The following is a 23,340-nucleotide window of genomic DNA, read 5'->3' on the forward strand; positions in this document are numbered from 1 at the left end:
GCAAAAGAGAAAAAAACAGTTACCCCTTGACTGCAGGCTTTATAAAACATATTTAAGCAAAATATGGATGCAAAGAGCAGCACAAGAAGATAGAAGAAGCGACTGCCATATAAACGTGCACTCATGAACAAAGATGTTAAGGAAATAAATAAGAAAGGAAAAGTCAAGGGCGAAATTCTCCACCAGCATATTTAGATGGAGAAGAAATACCCAAAGATCCAAGTACCTCTTCCCATTCAATTGGACAGGACATGTGTGACAGTGCTAAATTGAGACTTTTATGCCAAAAATTACTATATGCTTGTTAAGGGCTGAAAAGCACCCGTACTATCATGAGCATTTTCATTTATGCAACTGCCAGCGTTGTCCTATTCAAGTAAAGTTGAGACAGCAGTGGGGGTTTGTTACTTTCCCTTCAGCCAGATGCCAATTTATTATATACATTTCAGTAAAGTGCTTTATTTTATTTTCTGTTGGCTATAATTATTTAGACTATACAGTGAAAGTCTGCTTTTCAGGAACCTTTCCAATAGTCATTCATTCAAGTGCGTTTATACAAACGTTTATTGAAGATCATATAAACACATTGGAGTAAAGGGACTACACTGCATATCCCAAGTAAGGGGAATCATATTCTGTCCTGTTTGCTCATTTTTAATTGAATGTGGACCCTGTAATAATAAGTGATACATTTCCCATGTGAAAATGTCATAAAGTTGTCACTAAGATATGATTTAACTCAAATGAAATCTATGGGCGAATCTGATATAGAATTGGGAGAAATAATTTCTCCTGAAATTGAAGCTGGCCCAATATTCAATAAAGTTTGACAATGCTGTATTTCTCTGCTCAGGGCTGCAGGGAGCAAATTGTAAACTGAAAGTAAAAAAACATATGGCATTTAGACAGGCTGAAAAATTATATAGGGTCCTGGGTGGTGATGGGCAAATTTGTCCCGAATTTTCTGTGAAATTCGCAAAACGGGTGAAAAATTTGCGAAACAGGATTTTGGACACCGGCGACAATTTTGACGCCAACAACAACTGACACACATTAAAGTCAATTAAAGTTTAACTGTCGCCGGCATCAAATTATTTTGTTGACGCCGGTGAATTTTTTGCTGCAAATTTATTCACGGCGAATTTGCACCTGGCTAATAAATTCGCCCATCACTAGTCCTGGTAAATAAGAAAATCACAATAACTAACAGATACTGTATATCATTGCTAATGTAAGTGGGGAAGCACAAAGCCTCCGCCTTCATCCTCCGCCTTCATATACATGACAAGGAAACATGCAGCTGGGATACTTTCAAACAGAAAGTTCTCTCCTGATTCCACAGCAGTATACCCGAGAGGGTGATTTGTTTGGAAAATGAGTGCACTGTGAATGTCATCTTCTACAGTACAGCTGCACAGTAATAAAGAGGAAAAAAATAAATAAAGTGGCTAGCACTTTACTTTTACAATAAAAACAAAAAGCAAAACTAGAGGAAAAAGTTATCCAAATTCTAATATTAAACCTTACCATTTCCCTGGCATTTCTGCAAAGTGCCATGTCAGGATCTAATCTGTCCAGAGCAAATTGGTTTCTTTCCTTCATTTCTGACCTGAGAGTTTCGCCTTTTATCAAATACACATGGGCTACATAAGGCATGTTCCATAGACCTCTGTGGGGGGAAAAGGGGATATTTTAGTTTGATCATTCTCTAATGCAATAAACAAAGTCTGCCAGATGAGATGTGATCATGAGAATATAGAGTCGTGCTGCACAAATCACATTTTCGGAGTGCTGCTGGAAGATTTCCTTTCAGGGATTAATGAGATGTGGGCATGGGTGTAACTATAGAGGAAGCAGGGGGCCCAGGAGGTATAGGGGCCCCATGTGGTCATAATTCATATACAATTTAAATAAATACTGGTAAAACTGGCCAACCTTGGGACCTGAAAAATAATCTGTTGTGGGGCCCAGAAATATCTAGTTACGCCACTGGATGTGGGCAGGACTGCCATCAGAAATCACGGGGCCCCGCATAGCAAAATTTTCTTGGCCTCCCTCACCACCCCTCCCTTAGCCATCAGTATGAAAGCCAAACAAGACACAAGCATTAAAACATTAAGTGCCCCCCTAAAAGTTAAAAAAAGAATTTTGGTATCCAGGGCCCCCCTACAAGTTTTGATGGCCAGGGACAACTACACATTAAATTTAAAAAAATGGTGGCCAAGGACCCCTACAAGTTTAAGAAAAAAACACTAGTGGCCAGGGCCCCTACAATTATTAAAAAAAAAACATTTTGCCAGGGCAGGGCACCTACATGCAATTAAAAAAACAATTGGCCAGGGCAGGGCCCCTAAATTTTAAAAAAAAATATATATTTGGCCAGGGCAGGTCCCCTACAAGTTATTAAAAAAAAGCATAAGTGGCCAGGGCCCCTACAAGTACAGGTATGGGACCTGTTATCTATAATGCTCGGGACCTGGGGTTTTCCGTATAATAGGTCTTTCTGTTATTTGGATCTTCATACCTTAAGACTACTAGAAAATCATGTAAACATTAATTAAACCCAATAGGTTGGTTTTGCTTCCAATAAGGATTAATTATATCAAGTAGAAGGCACTGTTTTATTATTAAAGAGAAAAAGGAAATCTTTATTAAAAATTTGGATTATTTGATTACAATGGAGTCTATGGGAGACGACCTTTCCTTAATTCCGAACTTTCTGGATAATGGGTTTCCGGATAATGGAACCTGTAATTAAAAAAAAAACATTTGGCCAGGGCAGGGCCCCTACAAGCAATTTAAAAAAAACATTTGGCCAGGGCCCCTACAAGTTATTAAAAAAAAATATTTGGCCAGGGCAGGGCCCCTACAAGTTATTAAGAAAGAAATTTGGCTAGGGCAGGGCCCCTATATGTTAAAAAAAAAAGAAAAGAAAACTGCAGTGCCCAGAGCTCAGGGCCAGTATTTTCAGTTTCCTGTGCACTGATTTGCCAGTGAAATGTAAGTCCCGGTAAAGCTGTTTTTGTTAACATTTTTTTCCAACCATTTGAGGGGCATGCCACATTTGGTTTAGGGTGTTTGTCTAGGGCATTAGAGGATCTATTTTGTCTTTATTTTGCTTCCTTGGACAATTGAAATAATAAGTGGCCAGTTCAAGCATTTGCACCATCTCTAATAATAATGAACGCTATTGAATGTTCGCTATGAAATTATCGTGCTGATGAATTAACGTTAGCAAAAATTCACCAGTGTTTTAGTGAATTAGCATATTGGTAACAAATTTACACCTGGCAAAGTGGCGCAAAGTGTGGCGGATCCTTTGCTGGCGAAAATTCGCCCTTTAGTTAATTTGCTCCAAAGAGTAGATGCTAAATACTTCTCAGTTCAGAAGATGGATGAAATACCTAAAATATACATAATGTATGCTTCCCATGGCTGTCTGACATCATACTCACACTCTTTTGCCTTGAACAATATCCACATAATCTTCAGATCGGGCATAGAAACCATCAGGAGTGAGTGCACCCCAGAAGTTAGACCACAGTTTGCCATGACGTGTTATAAGTGGTGCAAGAATTTTTCTATGAAATTAAACAGAAAGTGGTTATATAATCAAATACAGAAAAGGACATCTTGTTTTCCACCTCAACTACATAAGCAATAGGTTACAAACCTATATTCTACTTTAAATAAAAAGGCATCAATTGAAATCATGCATTTTGTACATAAAAAATAAAGTCTTTATAAGGTATTTATAAAGCACAAACCACAGTGCCAACAGATTCCATAAAAATACAAAAAAAGGAGGTAAAGTGGAACCCTGCTGAATGGAAAATAAAATCTAAAAGACTTGGTTGAGAATACAAAGAAATACCCAATAACAAACCTGTTTTGTTCAATAAGTATTTTTAAAGTCTGTGGATTGGTCAGCATTACATCAGCATCGATATTAAAGTAATAGTCGCATTCTTTATTCTGCCGACAGATATCCCTGAAAGAAGAGAAGACACATAGGTAAGTGTGTGAAACCTACTGCAAGAAAGTTTAAAATCACCTCAATTAAGAAACCACATTAACATGTTTTTATTAATATAACATTAGCTATGGAGAAATATGAATAGGAATGTACAGGTTCTATATTGTATTGCTGAAAAAGGAGAAAAGGCACAGGATACACAGCAGATAACAAAGTTCTTCATAATTTATTTGCTATCTACTGTGTATCCTGTGGCTGCCCCATAGCTACACAACTACTTGTTTATATAAACTATAGTTTATATATTTCTAAAGCACGCACACCAGATTTTTCAGTGCAGGGCAACAGTACATTATATTTTAATAACTTTAAGACATTTAATTTTCCTTTAAATCAAAGCATTTTCTTTCTTAGCCATGTTACATTTTTTCGCAGGCTGGATAATATCATATTATAATTGCTTAGAACTACATGGAGTTTCTGAACAGCATGGGGCAACAGGCATATGCTACATTAAGGGGGTTATCAAAATCCGAACTTTTCAGATTTTTTAAATACAAAAAGCGTGACAAAACTAGAATCCACGATTTGACCTTATTTATTAATAAAAAACCTCGATTTAATTCTTTTCATTCAGAGTTTTTTTTCCCAAATTGCTAGATTTTTCAGATTTTTGCCTGAAAAGGTGGAATTTTCAGGCTAATTCCAGAGCAGACCACATAAACTTCAAAATAGGATAAGGACCTCTGGCATTGACTTACAGTATATTCAACCTCAGCAGGTCTGAGATGGAGGATTTTTGGATTCTGGCTTTTTTGCTTCATTGGGCTTGAATAAATCTTGAAAAATTAGATTTTGGAAAAAAAACCTGAAAAAAATCAAGTTTTGCCCCAAAAAGTCTGACCAGAGATTAGTAAATAACCCCCTTAATCCCTGGGCTCCAGTCTTAAAAAGTAATGGCTGCATATGCCCTGCAACTCCATACAGTTGGGGGCCCATTCACTAAGTTGGAGTGAAGGAATAGAGGAAAAATAGTTCGAATTTCGAATGTTTTTTTTGGCTATTTCGACCATCGAATTGGCTACTTCGACCTTCGACTACGACCTTCCACTTCGAATCGAACGATTCTAACTAATATCTAAGTACTTTCTCTTTAAAAATTTCTTCGACCCCCTAGTTCGCCACCTAAAACCTACCGAGGCCAATGTTAGCCTATGAGGAAGGTCCCCATAGGCTTCCTAACAATTTCCTGATCGAAGGAATATCTTTCGATCGATGGATTAAAATCCTTCGAATCGAATCGATTATTCATTTGATCGTTCGATCAAACGAATTGCGCAAAATCCTTCGACTTCGATATTCGAAGTCGAAGGATTTTAAAATTCCGCCGTCGAATATCGAGGGTTAATTAACCCTCGATATTCGACCCTTGATACATCTGCCCCCAAGTGTGTGCTTCAAGCAGCTGGTCAAAAATACAACCTGAGTTAAATATAACAGGGACAATTTTCTTTTCTGTGTTTTGTCTTTATCTGAAGCCCTGTGCTCGTTAACATGATCCCTAAACCATGAAGAATGGGACCTGTATCTTGTCTTATTCGTCACAGTTTTTCTTATGCTCCCTGTCAGTGTGCTTTCTTGTCCAAATATGAAAGATGGAAAAACTGCTGACAATGCATGGTTATCAACCTGCTGAACACCTTTATTGTGTGGATCACAACATGTCTCAGGATACCTCCTTTTATCAAGTGAAACAACTAGTGGTTATAATCAATATAAAAATTCTGCACTGAAACAAACCAGGAATTTCAGAGTTCTGGAAATATTGCTCTGCACTTCTCTCATCTGTGATCTTATGTCTGAGGAATGTTGTGTTCTTCTTCATCAAACTTGAATATGGTCAACAATAAAAGTGACCCAGAGTGATAAACAGTAAACTTTCCCCTAACTGCACTAGAGGTAACAAGAAGGTGTAAAGTATAACTTCATTAACCTTAGTAATACTGTTACTGAAAAAGGCTAATCAACAAATCTCCTAACCAGTTTTTTCTTTAAAGGAATTGTTCAGTATAAAAATAAAAACTGGGTAAATAGATAGGCTGTGCAAAATAAATAAAGATTCTAATATAGTTAGTTAGCCAAAAATGTAATGTAGAAAGGCTGGAGTGACCGGATGTCTAACATAACAAAACACTACTTCCTGCTTTTCAGATCTCTTGGCTTCCACTGATTGGTTACTCTGGTTACCAAGCAGCAATCAATAAGTGTCTTGTGGGGGGGGGGCACATGTGTCATAATTGTTGCTTTTGAATCTGAGCTGAATGCTGAGGATCGATTGTAAACTCACAGTTATGTCCCATGTGGCCCACTTCAAGTTGCTGACTAACTCAGAGTTAGAGAGCTGAAAAGCAGGAAGTTGGCTTCTGTTCTGTTATGTTAGACATCCAGTCACTCCAGCCATTATACATTACATTTTTGGCTAACTAACTATATTAGAAACATTTTTTTATTTTGCACAGCCTATCTATTTGCCAAGTTTTAATTTTACACTGAACTGTTCCTTTAAGAACATAGTACAATATGAGTATTGCATTGCTGTTTGTCCAGGTTCTTACAGACATTTATGGGGAGTCCCATTCTCTTTTTATTCTCCTTGTATAATAAAAAATAAATTTATTCTACACAGAACAGAATTAAAGAAACATTTTCTTGAAATAGCAATAACAGTTGTGCATAACTATCAATCCATTAATAGATGTAAATTTGAAAGTTGTTAAAAATTACAGTTTATTTCATCATGAAAAATGTATAGATAGTATGAGGCATGTGAGAGCTTACATTCCCATATTTCTTGCTTCAGCTTGCGTGATTGGCTCTTCTGGTCCAACAACTTTTAAATCTCCAATAACATTCTTGGCTTGTTCCCAAAACTTTACAATGTGCTGTTCATGATACACTTCCTGCAATGACAATAAGACGATTATTGTCCCCCAGAGTCAGCACTTACAACTGTATATAAGTAATTGTACAGGAATGGAATCTATTATACAGAATGTGTTGGACCCAGGGTTTTCCCAATAAGTGGTCTTTCCATAATTTGATCTATATAGCTCAAGTCTAAAAATCATAAACATTAAATAACCCCAAACGTTTGTTTTGTCACTAATATGAATTTGTGCAGCATAGTAAGGATCTGGTACAAGGTACTGATCATTACAGAGAAACGGGAAATGCATTTAATTTAAATTTAAATTATTGTTTTAAAATAGACTGTATGAGAGATGATCTTCCTGTAATTCAGAAGTTTCTGGATAAGGTATCCAATGCATGTTTTTGTATTTTTACAAAGCAGTAAGTAGTAGCCATTTTGTTCTTATTTTATATATGGAACAGGAATTTGTTTAAGGTAAGCACTTGACAAAAGTGATTTCATTTTAGGTTTTGTACTTCCCTAGCCATCATCACCCTACAATCATAATCCTGTAGTCTTCATAAATCCAATAAAATGCAGATGGCTCTGGCCCTGTCATTAGTTCCTCAGCGGTGGACTAATCATAAACTATTCCTGGGCTTTAGTGAACCTACTCTATCATTCTAATGACAAGTTGCATTATTTTCCATTAGTGAGTTTGTTTCACAAGTTTATGAATTATGAATACAGTATAAGAGTCCAACAATCAACATACTAAATCTTTCACCAAAAATAACACTTTCAAACACTTACACTGTTATGTATGAAGAAAAATAGATTCTCTTTGGGATAATCTAATGCCAGCAATTTGTTGAAGAATTCAGGCAAGAAAGGGGTGGGCTGTTCAATAAATATCCCAACTGTTACTTTTGGATATGCCTGCAAGAGGAACAATAAAACAAGATTTAAAATATAACCAATAACATGGAAATGCTTTATTTTTAGATAAAAGATGCCTTTAAACAGCAGAGCAAATGGACAGCATGCTCCTAATAAGAGGGATGCTTTTGGGTTATTTAAAGGAACAGTTCAGTCTAAAAATAAAAACTGGGTAAATAGATAGGCTGTGCAAAATAAAAAAAAATCTAATATAGTTAGTTAGCCAAAAATGTAATGTATAAAGGCTGGAGTGACTGGATATCTAACATAATAGGCCAGAACACTACTTCTTGCTTTTCAGCTCTCTAACGCTGAGTTAGTCAGTGACTTTAAGGGGACCCAAATGGAATATAACTGTTCCGTAAGTTTGCAATTGATCCTTAGCATGCAGAAAAAACACATTTTTATGACCCATGTGACCCCCCTCAAGTCACTGATTGGTTATTATGTTACATATCCAGTCACTCCAGACTTTATGCATTACATTTTTGGCTAACTAACTATTTTGAATTTTTATTTTGCACAGCCTATTTACCCAGTTTTTATTTTTATACTGAACAATTCCTTTAAGGACAGATAAAGTAGAAGAAGCAGACACACACAAAAAAACATTAGACTGGTAGCCACATAATATGACAAAATAAGTAACATTTCAGGGGTATATACCAGCCTTCCTTACATTTACATATGGATACAAACAAATAGCAAATTGAGTCCTAGCTCCTTCACTTGTAAGGTATATAAGTGGCCAGTTTGATACTATGAGGCCATCTTTATAGTCCATACATTCCTAGTGTAAGTCCATAATAGTTTATAAAACAATAAAATATTTCAAGATGTTACTTTCACATTCACAGGAGGACACAAAGATTGAAGTTATTAATTGTGCCATCTGCACATCTAATGACATAATATACACGTTAATATTCCCTTGTGGCCTTGCATACATGGGTCATTTTCTTCAAAGATACTGTAATATGCAATTATGAACCAAAAAAGAACAATACCGGTCTCTCTCAGAGGTGAACTTTTTTCCTCTACAGATAAAGACCTTGGAAAATATCCCTCAGATCATATGCACAGAATGATTTTGTCCTGGGTTTTGTAGATTAATTCATTTGCCACTACTTTGCTTGCCAGATTCAAAGTCTGGATTTTATCTTCTGTTTAGCAACACATTAGCAACAAATTAGCAACATACAATTTATTTACAAGTATAAAATTCACTTTCATGCTGTAAAAACCTGCTGCTAATCACAATTTCATAGCTAAAACACTTTAAACCACAGGCAGGTACAGTAAGTGACTTCCCTGCATCCCTCAACAATGAGATAAAGCTTCTGTATTTGCCTGGTTTGTAGCCACATCAGCTACACACATGCAGTTACAATTTTCCCCATGATTCAAAATAATTCCAATTTTCCCCATGATTCAGAATAATTCACACAAGGATTTTAATGATATTCTACCAAACTTAATGACAATGTGTGAAAAAAAGATTTTGCTTTAGGAATAACAGCTAATTTGCTCACATATAATGTCATCCCTAGGTATGGAGGCCATTTTTGTACATTAAAATATAAACTCAAGCCGCAAATAATTCTGTAGTGCCTCAAAATGGCATCTAGTTATTCATTTACTGCTTATGGTAGACTTCACAATCCTGAGTTTCTGATTATGTTACTTTCAATTTACTATGTTTCTGCTCTGTAGTCCTGATCTCTGCTCTGTTTATCGGACTACACTTTTAATCCACGTATCCTGCTTGAGAACAAAGTTTTTGGCTGATTCACTAAAATAGGTGCTAAATTGCCCCAGTTGTGCAATGTATCACATAAATTAGTAAATTAACCAAAATATGACACTCCTTTGAGTATTGTGTTGCTAAATCAACCTTCCTACAACTTCTTGCACCCCTAGAACCATCTTTTTAGATTTAGATCCAGTTTATAAGAAGACTTTGTTTAACTCGAACTTGGTGGCATCAAAGTATATAAAGCAGTGATTCCCAACCAGTGACTAATGAGCAACATGTTTCTCACCAGCCCATTGGGTGTTGTTTCCAGTGGCCTTAAAGCAGGTGCTTATTTTTGGATTTCTGGCTTGGAGGCAAGTTTTGGTTGCATAAAAACCAGGTTTACTGCCAAACAGAGGCTCCTGTATATAGACTGCCAGTCCACATAGGGGCAACCAAATGACCAATTATAGCATTTATTTGGCATTAAAAGCAAATTATGTGCCATTGCGTGCATTTGTTCCATGACCAATCAACTACAACATGGATTAAATCATCCCTTGTAACCTTAGACAAGAACATGATATTTGGTTCTTTTGAGCCAGTTTGTCTATGATTTAATTCAGTTGCCAAAGGGGATTTTCTAAACAAATATCATCTTTTAGTGGCTGAGGGACAATATGTATATACAAAAAAACTGTGTACTTACAGTTGAAGCAGATAAATTGATTGTGTCTAAATCACAAGTCCCACATCCAGTTTCAGGTGCCCAAACATTGGGAATGTAATTACCAAAGTAATTCAGCTGAAGCTAAAAGAAAAAAAAAATACAAATGTCTTAAATTATTTATTGACACTCATCAGAAGATCAGTTGTGGTTTACCAGGAGAATGTGACTGTTGAGCACACTTCTCCCAAGTCCCTCCTAACAACTGTATGAGAGAGGATCTTCTTGGTTACTTACTGCATTCCATAAATATATATATACTTCATTCCATAAATATATACTGCATTCAATAAATATATGGGGTGCTGTGCCAGACACTGACATACTGTCTTAGGTTCTCTTATCAAGGTTGAATATACATAGAGATTACTGGATGTCTACTGGACATGAGAGTTGAGTTCTTACTGCATTAAGTAAGTAAGATTTGAAATGTGCCAGATAAGTAGCATTTCTTATTGTTCTAGTCTAGTTTCATTAGCAATTTGTTGCCATCAACTCTTATTTCCAAGGAGGCTAAGCATTTTCCTTTTGGGCACTAGCAGACGCATGCAGGTCCACAGCACACAGGGGAGACCTAATTATTGTGTATCAGGCACTTTGCTGCTGGGTTCCAAGATGGGAAGTAAAATGCATCCCTGGATGATTGCACTGTCTTTCTAGTTGATATCATGTTCTTAATGTGGCACATGTAGGCATGATCATTGCAGATATCAGATGCCAGCCACAGTTTAGGAACTGCTAGAAATTGAAGGGACAGCTCAAAGGTACAATGAGCCCTTCTCTGAATAAAATACCATATGAGGTACTTCATCTATAAAATTTAAAACCCAAGCAAAGTATGGATCTCCAAAGAAAAAAAACAGGCTGAATATGAGAAAAATTCTCTCTTCATAAACTGAAAATGCACAATGCATGAATGAGGCATATATAAATACAAACACTTTACAACCGATACCTAAAAGTTGCTGCAGTACCATATACATCATATACACATTGTAATTTAAATAATAGAAGTGAAGTCCTAGTAAGCTTGTCAAGGGTAGGCTATATTAATACACAACTGTGCGACCTTGTTCCTGCTTGATCATCACTACTGCCTGATCTTCAGTTACTGAGGATCTCCTTTTGTAATCTTCCATAGATCAGCACTGTTTCTCCTTGGTCTACAAAAGCTTTGATCATAACTGATGTTTTGGCAGCACTGGGGAGCAAGCAGAACCAAGTACAACACTCCCCTATAGAAATGCCTACAAAGCCCTTTGATTCTTTGGTTCTACCAGTCCTTTATGTTGCAGACTGCAGTAAGGGGTTACTACACTGCTTGTTCGCTATTTTATATGCACTGGGGAATTTGTTTCAAACCATTTTGTTTGCCAAAATAGGATTTACAGAAGCTTATACAGCAATTAAAGCAAATGTAATTTTTGTGGGGTCAAAAAAACTACAATATGTGACAAATCCAAAAACAGCAGTAGTTTATAATGAAAAATAAACATAATTATTAACATTACGAAGCATGAACTGTGCAGGTATTTAGTTAATACAATCATTTAAAAACTGGCCATTGGTTCTTAAGCAGTCAATCCCCAGCTGCTACTTCATACAATGTAAAGAAAAGGGCCAGACCCAAGACAATACCAGTTAGATATTTTATAGCAGTGTAGGAGGAACTGAAAAGGCACAACTATATGGTCTGGGTTTCTTTAAAGTTCAGAATCCAGTCTGGCATATTATGATGTATCTATTGGATAACCACAATGGCCACACAGGGAAAGAAACCCTTTAGTTCCATTACATTGCTGAAACAGAAAAAAGTACAGGAAACAGCCTTGTTCCCTTACAGTAAATGTGGTAGCAGGGATGTCATTTTACAAAAATGTAAGTTATTCAAGAAAAACCACCTTGGTCTCATCACTGTATTCAGCAAAGGTCAGAACATATTACTTCTGGGCCTCACGCCATAGCAGCAGAACATCCTACTCATTTTCTGCAACTACTCAAGCATCAGTTCAGTTAGTACTAGATTAGTAATGCGGTGCTGCTCACCATTTGCTCTGTATGGCATCAAATTGCTTAGGACATCCTCTGGCCACATACTGTAGCTTAGTTCTGACTTGATAGTGAAACATTATTTAGCTTTTTTGGAAATCTATAGATGGGTTAACAGTAGATACCCAGTGTAAAAGTATTGCTTTTTTTTAGTATAATAAAACAGTTGAAGATAATGTAATATGTCATCAATACTTCTATATTTAATTTTGAAATTTGCCACGGGACTGGACATATTGTCAGTTTCCCAGGTGTCCTTAGGTCATGTGACTTGTGCTCTGATAATCTTCAGTCATTCTTTACTGCTACATTGCAAGTTGGAGTGATATCACTCTCCTCCCTTCCCTCCCCAGCAGCCTATCAACAGAACAATGTGAAGGATGTGTTTCCATTGCTAATAGGGATGCACCGAATCCAGGATTCGGTTCGGGATTCGGCCAGGATTTGGCCTTTTTCAGCAGGATTCGGATTCGGCCGAATCCTTCTGCCCGGGCCGAACTTAATCCGAATCCCAATTTGCATATGCAAATTAGGGGTGGGGAGGGAAATCGCATGACTTTGTGTCACATAACAAGGAAGTAAAAAATGTTTCCCCCTTCCTACGCCTAATTTGCACATGCAAATTAGGGTTCGGATTTGGTTCGGTATTCAGCCGAATCTTTCGCCAAAGATTCGGGGGTTTGGCTGAATCCAAAATAGTAGATTCAGTGCATCTCTAATTGTTAATAGTGGTGGTAGACATGAGAATAGCACCTAAGTAGGAAAAAGCCAGCTAACCTAGTCCTAACTGAACTGATGCTCGAGTAGTTGCAAAAAATGTGTAGGATCTGCTGCTATGGCGTGAGGCATGACAAGTTCTGGAGGCTATGCAGCATGATCTAGGTGGTAAATACAATGGGAATGGGAGAAACTATAGCTGTCACAAAGCAGTTCCATCCTGAAGTGCTGGCTCCTTCTCAAAGCTGCCTCCACACCAATATTACCGCTAACAAAATACATTTGTTGGTTCAAGATTACAATTTTAAATGGTAGAGTAAAATAATAACTAAACCATAAAAATCATGACAGAATCCCTTTAAGTCTATGTCAACACAACTTTCAGTTGGTTATGCACTCACTGTATCCGAAAGAAAAATTCAACTTGGCATATTACACTGCCTCCAAGACACACTGCCATGTAAATTATTACAATTCTGTGCTAAGGGGAAAACATTATTTGGGGATTTACATACTGTATTAAAAATCTATAGTAGTTTACACATAATAGCAGTAAATATACGTCTCTGAAATAGAACACACACTTTACACTGTTATTATCCCTGTGTATAGTATTAATACCTTTTGGAGTTTGTATCTTCTGGTATGTATTGTCTAAACTTGTAAAGAAAAACTTCCACTACGGACGTCATGCTCCCTGCTTAACTTCCAAAGCCAAGATTTTAAGCTGCTTCCTTTAAACACCAAACACTTTTCACTCAAAAAAAAAGGAATTTTCCAGAACTGAAACCTTACCCAACATCTGGACTTTAAATTTACAGGACATTATTAATGCCCTTTCCTTTCTTTATGAAGTTATGTCATCCAACCTTCACACAAAATGGCATGGCACAGAAGATGTTCAGAAGCAAATAAGGAATACACTTCTTAAGTCTAGACAAGTAGCTCTGGCAGACAACTTAAGTTTGAGCCATTTCATTCAAATGTTGTTATATTTTAAGAAAACACTGGAAGAACACACTTAAAAAAAAAGCTTAATTGACATTATGCCGAGCCATTTTTAGAAGTGAAAGTAAGCATTATAATATTTCCTTAGGATTGTAACTGGCTAATAAATGACCTGTATTTTGCAGGAGCATTTCATCATATACTTACAGATGGTAAAATGTCTCTTATTTGAATGGCTAAACCTTCCCAAGATTAATTTTTTTCTTCCAATGGGATTAGACCGAAGTCAAGCATTATTTAACTACCCTGGTATTTCACAGTAACTGAAACCAGTTGTGCCCAGAAACATGCACTTGTTGCATGACAGCCCAAAATTCCAGAAGCCTTTAATAAAGGTTATTGCCTCATTTTCACTTTCAATACATTGCCCAACAACAGGCAAAATGAGACATTGTATTGTGCATGCATTCAAATCAATTCACCAATCCAAAGAACAAAAATGTCTATGTGAGCTGTTCCTTAAACCTACGTGTGTTGTCTACATAGATTAAGTTGTGTCGTGTTATAAGAGGATGTGTTTGTGGGCAAAGCCTAAGGTAAGTAATCCCCAAATTGGGGCTCGCTAGCATCATGTTGCTCAACAACCCATAGGATGGTGCTCACAATTGCCTAAAAGCAGGTATTTATTTTTGAATTTCTGGCTTGGAGGTAAGTTTTAATTGCATAAAAGTAAGTATACTGCCAAGGAGAGCCTCCTGTAGACTGCCAGTCCACATAGGTGCTATAAAAAAAGCCAACCTAAGGTCCTAAGGTTACCAACTACCACCTTAAGGGCAAATGAAGAGATCTCAGGCAATTTGCCCTCTACTCACCCAAACACACATAGGGCACATTTACTATTGGTCGAATATCGAAGGGTTAATTAACCCTCGATATTCGACCCTCGAAGTTAAATCCTTCGACTTTGAATATCGAAGTCGAAGGATTTAGCGCAATTCGTTCGATCGAAGGACTAATCGTTCGATCGAACAATTAAATCCTTCGAATCGAACGATTCAAAGGATTTTAATCCATCGATCGAACGATTTTCCTTCGTTCAGAAAATGGTTAGACATTGGTGCTCGATAGGTTTTAATTGGCGAAGTAGGTGGTCAAAGTTTTTTTTAAAGAGACAGTACTTCAAATGGTTGAATAGTCAAACGATTTTTAGTATAAAATCGTTCGATTCAAAGTCGTAGTCGAAGGTCAAAGTAGCCAATTCGATGGTCGAAGTAGCCAAAAAAATACTTAGAAATTCAAAGTATTTTTTATGCTAATCCTTCACTCGAGCTAAGTAAATGTGCCCCACAAACTCAAAATGCCCTGAATCACACAAGTTCAAAACAGTAAACAAAGGAACATCTGGAAAGGTGCCTGATGTGGGAAAGTCCTTGCAACTGTAAACTGAGGGCCAGTAGAGGTCAGTTTTGTGGCCTCATATTAACACCACATATTTGGGCAACTAATTTAGCAAAATGTCAGCATACCAGAGTGCCACTGAAGTTATAGTCTTTTTACCCAAGCAGTACACAATTATTTTATTTAGCTTAGCAGTATTTCTAATTTTGTACTGGGGAAAACAAATAGTATATATGGACAGTCATAAATTGCTAGCCACCTGGCAAAGACAAGGCTGACACGTGGCTTCCTAACAAACCTTCAAAAGGGCAATTTTTACAGTATTCCATTATATTTACTCTTGATTAGGAATTTTCTGGGCTACTCCCTTCCTCCACTTTACTTTTATTAAGAAAATAAAACTTAATCATGACAGAGAATTTTATTAAACATAGAAAAACAGACATCCAGACCTTAATGGCAAACTATTCCCAAGGTAAAACAGAACTCGAGGATGTGAAAGATGTAGTTCCACTATTAAACTCATACAAGTTTATTGCAAGACACTAATGCATGACAAGTTCTGAGCCCAAATGCTGTCACCACTGTAATCTCTAATTCATTTTTGCTTTAGGGGCTCAGAAAAATTGTTGATGAGACAGAAACCACAAACTAATGCTAGTAGGAAAGCAGCAAATGTTTTCCATATGACATCAGGCTGTCAAAGTCTAGTCCTTCTCTTGTAAGGCCGATTTTCCCCCTGTAATGTCATTTCCTTTTTCCATGGTGCTTGAATAAGCTGACTTGTCAGTGGATACAAATATCTGACTAGGGAAAGATTTATCCCCGTGAAGAGGCACATGCAGAATTTGCAGGAATTTGAGGTCACACTTCTACGGAATTTCACTTTGCCCCTTAGGAGCTGTAAGAGCAGAAGGGATGTCTGTCCTTTTTTCATGTGTAAATATTCAGTTCCCAGGATTACACCTCATCATTTAATGTTGAAGATTTGTATAATTTAGCACAATGACAATGCCTATGAGTCATAATAAATAGCCAATTAACATCAATTATTTTGTTTTTATATAGAGTGTCTTTACTGAGTTTATTGGACCACTGCTACTAATATTTATTAAACGTATGTCCACCAGTATGCCATTAGATTGTCTGTAATCAAATCCACGTTTAAACAGTCACACCAAAATATAAATATAGTTATAGGATCTACAGTATTATCCAGAATGTTTGGGACATGGGTTTTTCCAATAAGGGATCTTTCCATAATTTAAATCAGTAGTCCTCTAAATATCTGCTAAAAGTCTGCTAATTATCATCTAAACATTAAATAAACCCAATAGGGTAGTTTTGCCTCCAATATGGAGTCAAGCAGCTTAGTTACAATACAATGTGCTGTTTTATTATTACAGAGAAAAAGGAAATCATTTTTAGAAATTAGAATTATTTTATTATAATGGATGCTACAGCAAACGGCCTTCGGTCATTCTGAGCTTTCTAGTTAACAAGTTTCTGGATAACGGAAAATATACCTGTACTGGGAATACTAAGGCACAAAGAAGAAGAAGGTACTTGGTGTATTTCTAGGTGCAAAACACATTTCCCCAACTGTTACCTCCCATTCACACAACAAGAAAATGATCTGCCTATGGCTTAACATAAACATAAATGGAAAAAATCATTGGCAATTACTGTAATTAATGATATTCCAGAAGGAGGGAAGACCCAAGGTAGGCAACAATCCCTCTTGAAAAGTGACATAAGCATAATGTACCTTTGTTGGGCCATTTCCATGTATTAAAACTGGCAAGGTGTCGTACTGTGAATTTTGAACACGTGCTTTTCCATTTTCAAACGTTAAAATAGCTTCATCTGCAATGTAGAATATTAAGTTAAAGTATTTAATTACATTTTTGTAAACAACATAAATCCCTATTCAATGCCGTTTTTGCAAACGCAAGGCCATTTCTTGTAGACTCCATTTTAACCAAATAATTCAGTCTTTTTAAAATGATTTTACTATGTAATAATAAACAGCACCTTGAACTTGATCCCAACTAAGATATAATCAATCCCTATTGGAGGCAAAACAAGCCTATTGGGTTTAATAATGAAATAACAAAGTAAATAATAATTTAATTTAAATAATTTTCTTCCTTAAAGGGATACTGTCATGGGAAAAAAAATTTTTTCAAAATGAATCAGTTAATAGTGCTGCTCCAGCAGAATTCTGCACTGAAATCCATTTCTCAAAAAGCAAACAGATTTTTTTATATTCAATTTTGAAATCTGACATGGGGCTAGACATTTTTTCAATTTCCCAGTTGCCCCTGGTCATGTGACTTGTGCCTGCACTTTAGGAGAGAAATGCTTTCTGGCAGGCTGCTGTTTTTTACTTCTCAATGTAACTGAATGTGTCTCAGTGGGACATGGGTTTTTACTATTGAGTGTTGTTCTTAGATCTACCAGGCAGTTGTTATCTTGTGTTAGGGAGCTGTTATCTGGTTACCTTCCCATTGTTCTTTTGTTTGGCTGCTGGGGGGGGGGAAAAGGAGGGGGTGATATCCCTCCGACTTGCAGTACAGCAGTAAAGAGTGATTGAAATTTATCAGAGCACAAGTCACATGACTTGGCGCAGCGGGGAAATGGACACTATGTCTAGCCCCATGTCAGATTTCAAAATTGAATATAAAAAAATCTGTTTGCTCTTTTGAGAAATGGTTTTCAGTGCAGAATTTTGCTGTAGCAGCACTATTAACTGATTCATTTTGAAAAATTTTGAAAAATTTTTTCCCATGACAGTATCCCTTTAAGTTATGGAGATCCAAATTATGGAAAGATCCCGTTTCCGGAAACCCCCAGATCCTGGGCCCATACCTGTCTGTATTAAGTACATGCAGCAGGGGAAATACTTAGCTAACATAACTCTTCTAATCTGGTTTCAATCAGCTCATGAGTTGAATTAGCATATCTTCATCAATCACTCAGCTAAAAGCTACAACCGAAACTGCTTTAAATTACATTTTGAAAACATATTATTTTTATAGATCAAAACCATATGTTATATTCCTTTGTTTGTTTGTTTTTTCTAATTATGATTTACCTTTTTGCAGTGAGCACCTGCGATTATTTTACTACAAGCCTGCCTTAAATACTAATAAACATGGAAACCTTGATGGATAATAAATATGAAAAGTATTTGAATGGACATACCAAGTGCACCATTTATGTTCTGGAAAAGTCTAGATTTGTGATCCAGTGTGATATCGATGCTGTCCTAGAAAGAAAAACATAATTGTTATCTCGGCACTGATAATTTAGCAAATGCTTTAAGAAAAAGAGAACCAAAGTTTAGGTGCATGGAGGGAGTTCTTGAAGGGTCCCACAAGGTTTAAGAATACCCAGAATACATGACAAGATTACTCCTCAATTGACCCTTGACCCTCAGCCATCCCATTGAACCCCATTGTTATATACCAAAATGAAACACCAGGAACCAGAAATAGGGTAAAATGGCCACAGCATTTATTCACATTTTATCAAATAAATAGGAGTTTCCCAGCCTAACCCAATGCAATATTCTAAAGCCACAATTCCATAAGAGATAACTACCGTATATACTCGTGTATAAGCCGACCCATGTATAAGCCGAGGTACCTAATTTTACCTACAAAAACTGGGAAAACTTATTGACTCGTGTATAAGCCTAGACACAACTAAGACCATTAGACAAGCAGGTATAGCCGGTAATTTTTGGAAAAATTAAACCTTTTATTAACAGAAAGTTCCATTTATAACCCTTTATGCTGCAATCACTACAGCGCAAAACTAAATCACTGAAAATGTGTTCCCCCCAGTGGATTTATATTACAGACATTTTTTCAGCTGAGACAAAATATACTTTCCACTAGCAATTATACACACAGACACACACACATATACTATACACACACACTCTCCCCACACAATAACCACACACTTACTATACCCACAAACTCCCCAAACATATACATGTATATATATGTAAATTAACAACTCAATGCAATTCAACTAAACTCCGTGCCTGAATGGAAATGAGCCTACAACTGGGCAGATGTTTTATACATGACTAACTGCCCAAAACACTGTTTGATTAGGATTTAAAACCCCAAGCAATACTACAATAAATGCCTGTAAAGTATAAATATACTAATGAAATCATTACTGTAAATTATGAGGATAAATAACATCAGTGAGGAGTTGGGAGATATTACAAATATTAAACCGCTCTTACGAAAGGTTGATCCTGGCGGCGCTCCATTCGTATGACCAGGCCGCGGGGGACACAGGAGCCAGTGGGTCGGTTAAGGTGGAGGTCGGGTAGTTTCCATATTTACAAACTGATGCGGCAGTGCGGTTGTGAGGGAGGCTAAGGCGCACACACCGCTCCATGCGCGTGGTCTTGTATGTGCTTCGTGAACACGGCGGCGCACACAGAAACCCAGCACTGCTTCCAGTTAGATTCAAACAGCCGCGTCCGGCTGTTCTTAATAGCATGTAACAGGACGCACTCGCACACGGGTTAAAGTTTATTGACTGCAGCGCGGTAGCTGGCAGTCCAGCATTGCAGACCATCTGTGTATGTACGTATCTCACGTATGTGTGTTGCACGGATGAGGGGGGTCTTTTTAATACGGTACATATATTTCATCTACCAGACTTTTTTTTTTTAATCACTGACCCGAGTATAAGCCGAGGTAGACTTTTTCAGTACATTTTGGGTGGTGAAAAACTCGGCTTATACACGAGTATATACAGTACTATGCTCTGCCGTTCTTCAGTGAAGACTTGAGATCAGCACAATGTCATTACAGTATATCCACCACTGAGTATTAGGCTGCCTTTACCTATAGAGAGGATGGCCCCAAACTTTGCCATCAGCAGGAGCTGCATCTCCCACCATGAGTGAAGTTCAGCAGCCCAGCTGTCACTCCTGAATCTGCACTGTCTTTATGATAGGAAATAAAAGCAGGCTGTCACTTAGCACAAGCAGTAGTAGTGTCTGTATGAATCAACCCACTGTGCAGTCACAGGAGAGACCCAACCTCTTTCCTCCCCCTTCTAAATTTACCTGTGCAGTACTCTGGCAAGGTCCTACTGCTGCTGTGACAAATAAAACATAAAATACATTATCATATATCCATTGTTTTTATCCAGAGGAAGGCAAAAAGCCCAGCCTGAAGCCATTGCCAATTATGCCTCAAGAGGGAACAAATTCTTTCCTGACCCGAATGGCGATCGGAAACATTCCCTGGATCAAGCATTCGGAATTAACATAAATAAAATACAATGTTGTCTCTCACGTTTTTAGTGTATAAAGATACAGAAACCACACTATAACACTGCATGCATGCAGGAAAACATACACATTTGTTTATTAATAGATAATATGACAACATCAAAAAGAAAAACTCCTGACAAAATATGCAAAAATTGGGGGAGGGGATGTTTCTGCTCAGAAGATAAGGAAGTGAACTACTTCTTCCCCTGACATCACATGCCCCTCTTTCCCCAGCCCAACTTTCCCCTGCCTTAAAGGAAAACTATACCCCCCAAACAACGTAGGTCTCTATAAAAAGATATTGCATAAAAAGCTCTTATGTAAAACCCTGCTTCATGTAAATAAACCATTTTCATAATAATATACTTTTCTAGCAGCATGTGCCATTGGGTAATCATAAATAGAAAATTGCCATTTTAAAAAATAAGGGCCAACCCCCGGGATTGTATGATTCACGGTGCACAAAAAAACACACCAAATAAACCATACATGTTAGGTCACATGAGCCAATTAACAGACAGAGTTGTGTCTTTTTCTTCCACACTTCTTCCTGTTACAGTTAGAGTTGTAGTATTTCTGGTCAGGTGATCTCTGAGGCAGCACACAGACCATCACAAAATGGTGGCTCAAGGCAAGAGATGTAAAAGGGCAATATTTACTTAAATATAAATTCCAGTTTGGTAAGATTCTTTCATATGCCACTTAATTTGATATAAATTATCTGTTGCTTAAGTGTTCATTTTAGGATATAATTTTCCTTTAGCACTTTCCTTCACCCAATCACAACTACAGTACAACTGATTCTGCCAATCTTTAAACATAAACCAGTGGCAATTTGGCTGATGATCATTCAGATTCCTTGTCATGCAGCAAATGTGCTCATAACTCCACGGCTTTCCTTTACTGCTTGGCATGGAATAAGATCCAAAAACACAGCTCATGTAGGAACTTCTGGTTCTGCAGTAATGAAAACTGGAATGTATTTGCACTCATTACTTTGCTTTTAGGTAGACTTGCTTCACAATTTCTTTGTATAAACATAGAAATCTGATTTAAGCCTTTTCTGCCAGCTGGAACTTTGTTTCCCAGTTAAAAATCCAGGCCAATATTTTACTCCTGAAGGGGGAACTTTGTTTCCCAGTTAAAAATCCAGGCCAATATTTTACTCCTGAATAAAGAACTTTTATTATAGTTTCCACTATTCAATTGTAGAACTGAACAATGGAACATTGTAATCCTTTAAATAATGCTTCAAAATATTTGGAAAGTTATCACAATATTTCTTATCTGAAATTGAGGTTTGGCAACAAATATAGAAGTAGACAGTACATTCAAGCAGCAGGTTTAGTTCTCTCAAACACAAGTACAGACTTGCAGCTGCAGCCTATTTCTTACTGGCATTTAATATATAAACATTATACACAGAAAACTCATTTACAAACATAGGTGCTAAAATGCACAACCAAAGCCAAACCATTTTATATTCATGTGCTAAAGTAAATCAGCTACACAGTATTATATTTGTCTACAGCGTCACTTTGCATTAACTGTACACAGACTACACTGGGAGCTTTGACAATTTTATGGATTAAAACTGCCTGCATTTACCAAGGCTAAAAGGGAAAGGGAATTAGACTATACAGGTATATGGATTGGCCAGAATCTGTACGATTTACTGATATTTGAGATAACTGAAACATATTTATGCTCACACAATATATTTACACACACAAGAGAGCTTTTGTGAATCTGCAGAAGTATTAAGTGACCCATCCGTTGGAAAAAAAGCTGCCCCCCACTCTCAGTGATCAGTGTATATGCAGAGTGCCCAACTCTCCTGCACATTTGCCAACTGCTGCACAGACAGGCACCCCTTCCCCTCTGATGCTGGATTTAACAGCAATTATCTGGTGGAAGGCTGGGGGGATTATATAGTTGTGTTTTTTTTATTTACCATATAGACACCCTAGGACAACCCCCTAAAGCTGTTGGCCCTAGGCACCAGCCATCAAGTGCCTATATAGTAAACACAACCCTTTCTGTAATTGGAAAGTGAGTAATAGGGATGTCGCGGACTGTTCGCGCTCGCCGAATGTTCGCGAACGTCGCGCGACGTTCGCCATTTTGGGTTCGCCTTAGCTGGCGCTTTTTTTTGCCCTCTCACCCCAGACCAGCAGATACATGGCAGCCAATCAGGAAGCTCTCCCTCCTGGACCACCCCCACACCCCCTGGACCACTCCCCTTCCATATATAAACTGAAGCCCTGCAGCGTTTTTTCATTCTGCCTGTGTGTGCTTGGAAGAGCTAGTGTAGGGAGAGAGCTGTTAGTGATTTGAGGGACAGTTGATAGTAAGTTTGCTGGCTAGTAATCTACTTGATACTGCTCTGTATTGGAGGGACAGAACTCTGCAGGGATTTGAGGGACATTTTAGGTTAGGTAGCTTTGCTGGCTAGTAATCTACCTTCTACTGCAGTGCTCTGTATGTAGCTGCTGTGGGCACTGATCTCTTCTGATCTCATCTGCTGAGCTGACTGCTGTAATAACCCAATAGTCCTTGTAAGGACTGCTTTTATTTTCTTTTTTGTTTTTTTACTTTGCTACTATAAGAGCCCAGTGCTATTAGT

At 37.4% G+C, this 23,340-nt stretch overlaps 1 protein-coding gene across 2 annotated transcripts in view; it reads right to left on the minus strand.

Annotated features, from left to right (window-relative positions):
* Positions 1–23,340, minus strand: part of plod2.S (procollagen-lysine, 2-oxoglutarate 5-dioxygenase 2 S homeolog) — an 80,761-nt gene that overhangs the window by 10,048 nt on the left and 47,373 nt on the right. For both annotated transcript variants that reach the window (XM_018265790.2, XM_018265792.2), the window contains exons 6-13: positions 18,608–18,671; positions 17,169–17,266; positions 10,271–10,372; positions 7,701–7,826; positions 6,815–6,936; positions 3,887–3,991; positions 3,456–3,581; positions 1,528–1,669 (exon numbers count right to left, since the gene is read on the minus strand). In XM_018265790.2, the coding sequence (XP_018121279.1) occupies positions 1,528–1,669; positions 3,456–3,581; positions 3,887–3,991; positions 6,815–6,936; positions 7,701–7,826; positions 10,271–10,372; positions 17,169–17,266; positions 18,608–18,671 (885 nt within the window). The remainder of the gene's footprint in view (positions 1–1,527; positions 1,670–3,455; positions 3,582–3,886; positions 3,992–6,814; positions 6,937–7,700; positions 7,827–10,270; positions 10,373–17,168; positions 17,267–18,607; positions 18,672–23,340) is intronic.

Source organism: Xenopus laevis, chromosome 5S, assembly GCF_017654675.1.
Source record: "Xenopus laevis strain J_2021 chromosome 5S, Xenopus_laevis_v10.1, whole genome shotgun sequence".
NCBI classification, from domain to species: domain Eukaryota; kingdom Metazoa; phylum Chordata; class Amphibia; order Anura; family Pipidae; genus Xenopus; species Xenopus laevis.